Raw genomic sequence first — 11,752 nt, forward strand, 5'->3', positions numbered from 1 at the left:
AACTCACTAGGTAGCCCAGGCTGGCTTTGAACTCATGGCTATCCTCCTACCTCAGCCTCCCAAGTCCTGGGATACAGGCATGAGGCACCATGCCCAGCAGTTGTATTATTTTATATGTACAGATCTGTCCACCTATTGCTACTCCTGGTTCCAGTCTTACTTCCATATTTTTTGTTTCAGCAGTGTCCCACTTCTTTATTCCAAAATCTTCATTGATTATTTATTGCTGCAAAACAAATTATTTAAAAGCCTAACAGCTTTAAATGACAGACATTTATTATTTGACAGTTTCTGTGGATCAGGAATAAAATCAGTTAGCCAGAAGGTTCTGAAGACTCGGGTCTTCTAAGGAGTTTGAAGTCAGAGACAGGACATTGGAGGATGACCTGGGTTGGAGGATCTCCGTCTGAAATGGCTCGCTCATGACAGTGGGCCTTCATTTGACCATGTGGATCTTTCCATATGGTCTGTCTGCATGATCTAAGAGGAAACAACAGGACTCCCAGGGCTTTTGAGACTGAGCCTTAAGTGTTACATACCTTCTTTTGTAGTGAGTTCTCTCCTTGGCCCAGGACTCACTAGGTATAGGCTTCACCTTTTAGAGGGGAGAATTTGTAGGCATATTTTGAAATTCCTACAGCGGTGATGTTTTGGAATGGCATTTTTTCATTTTTCAATATTAATACTGTTAGCCAAATATACCCTGACTGAATGCATTGTTTTTAAATTTCTTGCTCAAAATCTAACCGATATACAACTTTCACTTTCTTGTAACATGTCTGTTGGTGATTTCCAGTCTTTCTTTTGAGGAATTCTTACCACCCTAAGGGTAGTGATACTCAATACCAGTATAAAATTTATTTATTTATTTATTTGGTACGGAGGATCGAACTCGGGACATTGTGCTTGCAAGGCAAGTGGCAAAACCACTGAGCTACATCCCTGGTCCTGAATGTTTTTTTTGTTTTTGTTTTTGTTTGTTTTGTTTTGGTACCGGGGATTGAACTCAGGTCCTTGCACTTGCAAGGCAGGCCACTGAACCACTTGAGCTAAATCCCTGGCCCCTTGTTTTTTGTTTTTTTCAGACAGGGTCTCACTATGTAGTTGAGACTGACCTGGAACTCACTATGTAGCCCAGGCTGGTCTCAACTCACAGTGATCCTCCTGCCTCAGCCTCCTGAGTGCTGGGATTACAGGCATGTGCCACCACGCCCGGCCTCTAAATGTTTTTTTATATGCTTGGCTTGCTGCTAGTTCTTGAGAATCCAAAGTTATGAGTAAGGCAAGCTATCATCTGCCAAAGAGTCTATAATCCAAGAGATGGATATTCTAATAAAATATATGATAAGTAGACATATATTAGGCATAGAAAATACTAAATAATTGGCCCAGATGAGAGAAAGTATAATTTAAGAGAGCATAGTCCAAAGCTATACATAGGTAACAGCATGCTGTAGTCATGGAATTGCAAGTCGTTTCATATTGCTGGAGGAAGTCACATGCTTTGCAATGACTTCTTGTTTACATGTATATCCCGCCTGGTTTTTCAAAACATTTTTTCTAAAGAGATGCTATTTGCTATCTAATGTGGGCCATTAAAAGGCTAGACATATATGGGCACATTTACATACAAAGCATGCAGTACTTTTTTATGGGAATTTGGGAGTATTAAAAAGTAGTAGTTGATAATTACTAATCTGATTAACATGTTACAATTTCATTAACACTCACTGCCTACAGCAAACATGTCTGACAAAGAGCTAAAGAAGTTACGTAATAAACAAAGAAGAGCTCAAAAGAAAGCCCAGATAGAAGAAGAGAAAAAAAATGCAGAAAAAGAAAAGCAGCAGAGAAATCAGAAAAAGAAGAAGGATGATGATGATGAGGAGATTGGAGGTCCAAAAGAAGAACTTATCCCAGAGAAACTGGCCAAGGTACTTAATAATAATGCTTAGCATAGTTGGGTGAAGTTGCATGGCCAACAGCTATCATTTTACTACTATCTTGTTAATCAATGTGATTATAGATTTTAGAGCCAAAAGTCATTTTTACTTTTGTTTTTATTTATTAATGTTTTGTTTCTGGGCATATTTCATATTTGAACTTGAAGTAATTATTTTGTTCCATAATCATCTAGTATGGCCTAGTGGGAACAGTTTTTACTTTTATTTATTTATTTTAAAAATTATTTGTTTGTTTGTTTGATTTGGTACCTGGGGTCAAACTCGGGTCCTTAAACTTTCAAGGCAGGCAGCGGCACCACTGAGCTAAATCCCCAGCCCCTAGTTTTTGCTTTTGAGCCATTCTGATCATGGTTTAAATAACCAGTTCTTAAATTTGCACTGTGGGCCCTGTGAGTCACTTGGTCTAACATCTTTCATGGTTTTCTGGTCTATAAAATGGAACTAAGAAAAATCTTCAATGAGAGAAAACATGTATATAATACATCTGGTATCTGTGATAAGTGGTAACATGAAAATTTTATATCTTGGCTAAATTGAGTTTGTTTTAAACTAAGGATTTTATGTGCATCTTTCTCTTATCCATGTTGTCAAGTTACAGTATACCAGGTGGTATCTGGGCCAGGGATTTAGCTCAGTAGTGCCACCGCCTGCTTTGTAAGCGCAAGGTCCTGAGTTCAATCCCCGGTACCAAAACCAAAACAACAAAAAAACCAGGTATCTTAAAATTAGATACCTGGTATCTAAATACTTTTCCTAAACCAGACTCTGACCTGCTGGGTGTTTTATTTCATTGTTTTGTTTTTGGTAGGGTTTGAGGTTTACTGGATACTGAACCCAGGGTCTTCACACTGAACTACATATTCAGGCTGGGATCTAACTTGAAATTCTTTTGCTTCAGCTTCAGAGTGCCAGCCTCACAGATGTGCACTACCATTCCTGGCTATGACCTGCTGTTTTTAACTTTTGAGCTGAAACCAAGGTGTCTATTGTTATGTGAACCATTTTGAATAATAACACAACTGTACACTTACATACTTTTGACTCTGGACATCCTACTCCATATAAAAATAATTGCATAATTCATTATGTTAAAGCCATATAGTAAAACCATTCTCCTAGACTGTAAGTTTAGCCTTAAAATTAGAAGTCATTTTCTTGTCTGCTTTCTAACTAACAAAAATTATAATTCCAAAAAGAGCTGGAGAACATGTTTAGAATTATACCTGAGCAGGTAGTCGGTAACAGCACATTAACATTGAAATATTGATATAAGAAATCTAGAAAAATCCATGTTGGGTTTCACACAAGTATATTGCCATCTTTTTACAAATGTATAACCACTAGAAACAAAGATAGATATGTAGTTATTGTTGTGTTTCCTGGAAGAATATGCAGGAAAGCAAGGAAACAGAAAATTGACCATTGGGGCCTCATGGAGAATTGCAAAGTCATCCAACTCTTAAGGATCCTTTCATATCCTCATATAGTTTTTGAAGGTATACCTCTATTGTTTAGTCACTCTGTAATAAGATTCTTCTACAGAGTGAGTTTTTGCTGTTGTTTGAGACAGTCTCGCTTTGCTGTTCAGGCTAGCCTTTAGCTCACTGTGTAGCCCAGGCTGGCCTCACAGTGATCCTCCAGCCTCACAGAGTAGAATTTTTGTACCAGTCCTCCAAGGAGACTCAGGCTTTCCTTCTGCTCAGGTTAATATGGTTGTCTTTGAACCTGATTCCAAGCTGTAGACTTAGCTAGCATTGTTAAGTCTTAGAACAAAATAATACCTGCAGAAAATGTTTCTAACTACCTTGTCTGGAACAAGCTTAGCGGAAGGTGGCAGCCCTTTTCATATGTTGTTCCTCATTTCATAGTAGTATTGTTCTAACCTGAAGCAGCATATGACTGCTTCAGTCATATGTTTATAGGAATGTAAGCAGCATATGATCATTCTTTGTTGGCTTTCTCCATGATAGCCTCCATATTCACCCACACCCCTAGTGTAGTAGCAGTGTAGGATTACACCAAACTGTCATACCTTGGAGTGACATTGTAGGCTATTTTAAAAGTTGCCTATCATTTCTGGATCTGAGGTCTGTAGTGGCTCTTTTATGTGATCCTGTATTTCAGCACTCTTGATGTGCTAAATAGCAAGTTTAGTATAACCAGTTCAGGAAGGCATATCTCCCTCTCTCTCTCTCTGTAGTAGCAGTGTAGGATTACACCAAACTGTCATACCTTGGAGTGACATTGTAGGCTATTTTAAAAGTTGCCTATCATTTCTGGATCTGAGGTCTGTAGTGGCTCTTTTATGTGATCCTGTATTTCAGCACTCTTGATGTGCTAAATAGCAAGTTTAGTATAACCAGTTCAGGAAGGCATATCTCCCTCTCTCTCTCTCTCAACATATTGCACAGTATTTACACTTAAGAAGTAGAAAAAACTGAAAAGAAATAGTGAGTTAATCATTCAGTAAACTAAGCATAAGTCGAAGGTCTTTTTTTAAAAACGCAGGAAGTACTGAACTACTTCCCCATTCCTTTTTATTTAATTTTGAGACAGTGTTGTGCCAAATTGCTGAGGCTGGCCTTGAGCTTGGTATTCTCCTGCTCTGCCTGCGGGATTATATGTGTGCACTATCAAGCAAGGCGTAGTGGTGTGTGCCTGTAACCCCATACTTGGGAGGCTGAGGCAGAGGGATCATCACAAGTTCAAGGAGAGTCTGGACTACGTAATGAGTTCCAGGCCAGCCTGAACTATAATAGACTATTTCCAAAAGAAAAGCAAAAATAACTGTGCACCATCACACCTGGTTTAAATCTGAGGTCTGGTGGGAGCTCTGTCACTTGTTTCTGTAAATTATCATGAGCCATTGGTTGTATTTATGAGTTTCCTCACATACTTTTCATCTTAATTTTTCCCTTCGCATCTTCCTTCAAGGGCTATGACTCCTTAGTATTTTTGCTGTCTGTATAGAGTTTAGTAATTTTAAACTTTTCTCTTTGCTATGCTAATGGTATGGAGAGATACATTCCTATAAACATTTTAATATAGGGATTAGATTTTAAGTCAGTTTATTATAAATTTGAAAATTGCACATGATTAAAATTGTCTTGAACATGTCTTAAATTGTCCAAATACATTGTATTCCCATCCTACATGCATTTAATTTGGGTAAATTAAACCCTTTGTCACTTTAAATTTTAAAGACACAAGACAGAGAAGACTATACATAATGTTGGCAATTCAATCCAGTATTCCACTCAGTGAACATAAGGACTCCAGCTCAGTAGTCAGTAGCAGGCATGACTGACATCTCTCTCAGTTCTGGTTTACCTCTTTTCTTGTGAACACCTTGCTGCAATGATTTTGGGACTTATATATTCACTTCATATAAATAATGCAAAGTAATGATATATCTATCTGCCCATCTCTCTTTTTAATCTAGAGGGCTTTTCAAGGGTAGTTTTGACTTTTTCTTTTTACTTAAGCACTGATTTTAGAGTCTCATTCCTATTTGCGTGCTTTTCTATATATAACCCTGACTTCATTAAGTGTAAAAAGGCAAATTATACTTTGTTTTATTGTGATTATGCATGTATAGTAAACATTTAGATTAACCCAGACAAAATGTCTGTAAAAGGCACAATGAATGAGACTCCATGTGGGAACAGCAGACCTAAATATTCTTTGGGGACATATGTTCTCGTTTTTAAAATTAGGACATAATTTCTGTTTTCTACCTCAAAGTTCAAGTACTTTATTTTACCACATAATGATACATAATACTTGTATTGATCCGTCTTCCCATATTTCTTGTTGTTTCCATTTTGTAATAGCAGCAATATCTCCCAAATAGTAAATTATCCTGTGAACGCAGGGTAGACACATACTATAGACACATTCAGTCTATACCCTTAGAAGCATGAAAAGCTTGATATAATTGTCAATGTCAGTTATCCTTACCCTGGTAGAAGCATGTCATCCCTCTGTACTACAAATTAAAACCCAGTAAAATATAGAGTAATGGGAATAAGAAGCAAAATATTTGCAAATGTGAAAGAAAGGCGCACTTACGGAGACCCCGTTTTCTCCTTGATCTTTCGGATCTTCATTCTGTGTCATTAGAGTGACAGTGCCACATTTTGTTTCTGGTTTAGTGTATCTTTCAAAATAATACCATCTGTTGCTGTAGCTAGTATTTTAGTGGATATTTTTATTGTCCTATAAGGGCATCTACTTTAACACATTAGGACAAGGTAAATCCCATAGGTAGAACTTCATCTACTTAACTTGTTTTTTGTTTTTTTTTTTTAATTCTCAAATAATTTTCTTGTGTTGGTAACACCAGGATTATGGCAATAGCAGGGCCTATTGGATAGGTATGGCAAACCTGGTTTTTCCTCAAGAGTAGATTGTTAGTGCTTCTCTGAGGAGACAAGATGAATGTAGCACCCAGATGTTCAGTATACTTGTGCTAAGTGTGGAGTGTGCAGGGAATAGTCTTGTCTCTACTCAGCCCAGGATTATTATAACAGCAGTCATACAGTGAAAATTACTCCTGCCTAGCAATGATTACATGTATGGAACTAATGTGATGTTTATATAATTAGTAAACAATGATAGGGACTGAGTTCTGTAAATATAAATCTATTAGACTGTTATATCCTTTTTAGTATATTTTAATAAAGAATAGCTTGCTGTAGAATTTGTAATAGAACAAAGCAAGACACAATCAACAGTATACTATTTTGAATAGCTGGATTATACTTCATTTTGTTTGAAGTAAAAAGAATTTTCACTTAGTTTATATTGTTTTCTACTATTTCCTTCATTCCCCTTTCCATCCTATTTTATGTTCCTCTTCTGTATTTTTTGTCCCCTGACCTAGTTCTCTTTTTCCCTAGTTCTATTTTATTCATTTGGATAGCTTCTATTCAGAGATAATATATTATCTGTGGCTAAAGATTAGTTGAGAGTTCTAGACTACTCATGGTGGCATGTGCCTGTAATGCCAGCATTCTTGGTGGCTGAGGCAGGAGGGCTGAAGTTAGAGCCCAGCCTGGGTGACTTAGTGAGACCCTGTCGCAAAATACAAAGGGCTAGCTGTGGCTTGTGCTGAGACTCTGACTTCAATCCTCAGTGTTGTCTCCCCAGCCCCCCAAAAGTTCTGGAGTTCAGAATCGCCTTTGTTTAGATATGGCAGATTAAAACACAACAGTATATTTCAGGGTTGAAGTATTTTTAATAGAATAAAATCACATTCCCCAGGAATCTTACTTCCATTTGTATAATATCTTTTATTTTTGTTAGGTTGAAACTCCATTGGAAGAAGCTATTAAATTTTTAACACCGTTGAAGAACTTGGTGAAGAACAAGATAGAAACTCATCTTTTTGCCTTTGAGATTTACTTTAGGAAAGGTAGGCCTTTAGGGTCCAGTGGCACTGATTTATCACTGATTGGATCGCTGTTAATTCTTAGGTGTAGTCATGCATCTCTAATAGCCTCATCACTGTACGATTTATTTTGGCAGATGCCAGTGCCGTTTCCTCAAAGAAACGCCTTCCTGCTCAATATAGATACTATGATGACAGTGATACAGTGACTTCTTAGGATGTTAAAATAATACAAGTACTATATGTGTATTAAGGGTTAAGGCCAAATATGGTAAGGTTCAATGAAAGGACTGATGATTATGCTGATAAAATTAGTTATAGAGAGCTTAGAATAATTCCTGGCACATAGTAAGCTTCAAATAAATATTAGCTGTTAATAGCTATTTTCATAAAGACATAAACTTAGGAACAGATCTTTAAGGATGTATTGTGTTGCTAAAGGAAAATATGCATAGGAGGGGAGAGTCTCCATCAAAAAGAGCGTTTAGGGCCGGGGATTTGGCTCAGTGGTTCCGCCACCTGCCTTGCAAGCACAAGGGCCTGAGTTCGATCCCCAGTACCAAAAAAAAAAAGTGTTTAGGTAGTACTGATGTTGATTGTACTGCCTGGAACCAGGTAAAAGATAAATGGAGGGTCTTGGTTTTCAGGTTTAGAATATTTAGAGTATGTACAGTAAGTAAAAAGATTTTATAATACTGAATGGTGTAATCCAAGGGTTTCGTTGAAACAAATTGAATGATGCTAATTGGGGAGAAGTTGCTTCAGTAGTATGTTGCAGTTCAGCTGTGATTAAGCCTAAAATCACCTTTCCTGTTTGTAAAGTCTCAGCCCTCCAAGAGAGGGCAATTTACTTTATCAAATGATCAAAATATCTTACTTTTCTTTTTTATAGAAAAGTTTCTTTTGATGCTACAATCAGTAAAGAGGGCATTTGCTATCGATTCTAGTCATCCCTGGCTTCATGAGTGTATGATCCGACTCTTTAGTGCTGGTATGTTTTTTATTTTCCTTTACTGAAGTACTTGATAGTGCCTGTATAAGTAATTTGTACTATTTTTCTTGAACTTGGTCATTTTAAAGCTGGTACCTATTAAATTAATGGAGAGAAAATCAGAGCTCCTTTTTTGTGGTGAAGGTCTTTATTTTAAGGCTACAAATGTTAATTTGATTTTGACATAGAATTGTTTAGTCCACGTATTTAAGAATCACCTTCGGTTCTCTTTCTCATAAGTTACATGTCAGTTGAAGTTTTGAATCATATTTCATCGTGTGAAGCTTCTTAGGAAATTGTTTTAAAATTGAAGATCTCTTTGAAATTGACATCTTTTCTCCTTATTTATGTCTTGTAGGTCTCAGTTTACATGGAGTAGGCTTGCTTGGTACAATCTTTTAAGAGCCATAAAACTTTGTTAGTTTAAAAGTCATCTGTTTTTTTTAAATATTTTTGACAGATTACATTGATTTTAATGTGAAGTAGAACTATGGAATTTTAAAACTAGGTTTTTTTTTTCTTCTAATTATCTCTCGTTTTAAAGTTGTGAAATTTGGGGCCCTTAAAGAAACAGATATTTAGTAATGAAACAAAGACTAGAGCCCAGGACTTCATATTGTTCTTTCTACTGCAGGTTAAGTATCCCTTATTTCCCTTATCTGAAATGTTTGGGACTAGAATTGTTTCAGATTTTGGATTTTGTGTGTGGATGGGTGGGGTGGTTGTTTGCATGTATGTGATGAGCTGTCTTGGGAATGGGACCCAAGTCTAAGCATGAAGTTCATTTTATGTTTCATACACATAGCCTTAATGTAATTTTATACACTATTTTTAGTGCACTTAATGTCACAATAGCCTATTGAGTAAAAAAAAAGTTATTGAATTTTCCACTTGTGGTATTTAAAAAGCTCAGAAAGTTTTGGATTTTGAAAAACTTTAGATTTTCATGCTTTTGATTTGGGAAGATCAACCTGTATAAGGTCAGTCTACGGAATTTGGAAATAATATTAAAAAACTAGCTATCTCATAAAAATTGTCAGTGTAAGGACCGGGGATTTATTTAGCTCAGTGGTTCCAGCACCTGCCTTGTATGCACAAGGACCTGAGTTTGATCCCCGGTACCAAAAAAAAATCTCTGTGTAATAATATGACCATGTTATAGAACAAAGAAATCCTATACTTCTGCTGATATTAATGATTTTGTTTCTTTTTAGTCCTTTTGTGTATTAAAATTTTTTTGAAATTATGAGTCAGAAAAGACTCAGGTTCTTAATACTTTTTAAGTCATTTAATTGTTATTGTTTAAGCCTTGTTTAGTATTCTCATTTATTTTGCCATTTTGAGTGGTAATCATTTAGTAGGTAGTGTTACAACCTGGTAGTGAATAGTCATTAACCTTATATAAAATATGAACGTTTACTCCCCAAATTATTAACAGTGCTAGCTATCCTGAGACCCTAGGCTGACACCTAGGGCTCTTTTCAGTACCTTTTATAACCTCTCACGAGTACTTAATCTGTCTGCTGATAAGTTAATAGAGTAAACCAAACATTTCAGTTTTGGAATGCCAGAGGAATCAAATGAAAAGTTCTTAATTTTCAGCAGGGAATGATGGTTCATCCCTGTAATCTCAGTACTAGGGAGGCTGAGGCAAGACGATTTGAGTTACAACCTGGGCTGTATAATGAATTCAAGGACAGCTGAACTACATAGTGGGATTCTGTCTCAAAAAACAACCAAAAAGAGCTGGGTGTGGTGGCACACACTTGTGATCCCAGCACTCGAGAGGCTGAGGTAGCAGATCACCACAGGTTCGAGGCCAGCCTGGGCTACATAGTGAGTTCAGGGTTAGCCTGAACTACAAAGCGAGACCCTGTCTCAACACCCCCCCGTACCCCTAAAGTTTTTTTCTTTTTAATCTTTTCACTCCCAATTTTTCATCAGTTACTATTTCCTTGATTCATGAGATATTCTATCATGGAAGGTAATTGTATAATCTGTGGTTTTTGCTTTCATGAAGCCTAAGTATTTTTTGTTGTTGTTGTTGTTAATTTTATCATTTTTCAAAGGCTTTCTATATAGATTTTTTTCCTGCCCACTGGTCTTAACAATAGTTGGTTATAGTATCTGAGATTGCTCCTTTGTTTTGAAGATACACGTCAAATTTCATTATATATAATTCCAAAGGGCATTATAATTTTTACTGCCGTGGACTTGGGAGAAGGGCAGTGACATCATCCTGGAAGTTACTCATAAAATCTGTATAATTTAAAACAGGAGGGCTTCAGTCAGGTGCAATGGCTTAGGGCTGTAATTCTATCTCTGACAGTAGGGTCACAAGTTCAATCCCCACTTGAGCAATTTAGCGAGACCTTGTCTCAAACATAAGAAATAAAAGGGACTTGAAGTGTAGGTTAGTGCACAGGCCCTAGGTTCATGTCTCAGTATTGCCAAAAAGTTGAGGGTGGCTTCAAATTTCTTGTGAAATTACTAAATGAAGAAATAATTTTGCAAACAGTTGTTGGTAAAGTTGCATATAAATAGATTTTTTTTTTTAACCTTTGTGAGTTTTATTGTTAGTAGTTTTGGTTTTTCTAGGTAGATTATTTATTCTGAGGAAAATAAATTAATGAAAGACAGTGAGGATGATAAAGGGGTCCTCCAGCTGTCATGGGAAGTGTGCGGTTACTTTGCCAGCCTACATAGTGTCCTAAAGCCAACATAGACCATGAATATCACTTTTTATTTTATTGAAGATCTGTAAATTTTGAAACAGTGTTCATTGTAATTGACCACAATATAACACCTTTTCTTCTGATTTTCTCTCCTTTTTCTCTGAAAAACTAGTACTGATAATTTGCCAAAAGGTGAAAGAACAGCCATAATGGAAGTTAACACATGCAAAATGGGGCTGTATTTGCATGTCCCAATGTCAGCTGGCTTGAAGCACCAGCGGTACTTGCATGACTGTCCTATCGGACAGCTTTTTATTATTTTTATTAAACTGGTAGAAGTGATTAGATCTGTTAGTATAGTGGTACAAGCCTCCTGGTGGAACAATCATGCATGCACCAATGGTGGTCTAAGCCAGCGGGAACTATTAAATTCTTCACCTAATATCTCATCTGTTTAAGCTATTCATTTCTACCGGATAATAGAAGAAATGCTTCTAAGCAACAAAGGGTGTATCACTGAATTATTCAATTAGTAGTCACACGTATGATATTTTACCTAAATATTTACTGCTCAGAATTCAGTGGGGTTTCTTCTTCTTCCTCTTCCTCTTCCTCTTCCTCTTCCTCTTCCTCTTCTTCTTCTTCTTCTTTCTCTTCTTCCTCTTCTTCCTCTTCCTCTTCTTCTTCCTCCTCCTCCGCCCCCTCTCCCTCCCCTCCCTCTTCTTCTCCC

At 36.8% G+C, this 11,752-nt stretch overlaps 1 protein-coding gene across 3 annotated transcripts in view; it reads left to right on the top strand.

Moving 5' to 3' along the window:
• Positions 1-11,752, top strand: part of Naa15 (N-alpha-acetyltransferase 15, NatA auxiliary subunit) — an 83,685-nt gene that overhangs the window by 67,518 nt on the left and 4,415 nt on the right. For all 3 annotated transcript variants that reach the window (XM_010636266.2, XM_010636259.2, XM_010636271.2), the window contains exons 15-17: positions 1,741-1,934; positions 7,272-7,380; positions 8,249-8,347. In XM_010636266.2, coding sequence (XP_010634568.1) covers positions 1,741-1,934; positions 7,272-7,380; positions 8,249-8,347 — 402 coding nt within the window. The remainder of the gene's footprint in view (positions 1-1,740; positions 1,935-7,271; positions 7,381-8,248; positions 8,348-11,752) is intronic.

This window comes from Fukomys damarensis, unplaced genomic scaffold (assembly GCF_012274545.1).
Source record: "Fukomys damarensis isolate Sample0158 unplaced genomic scaffold, DMR_v1.0_HiC HiC_scaffold_38, whole genome shotgun sequence".
Taxonomy (NCBI): Eukaryota; Metazoa; Chordata; class Mammalia; order Rodentia; family Bathyergidae; genus Fukomys; species Fukomys damarensis.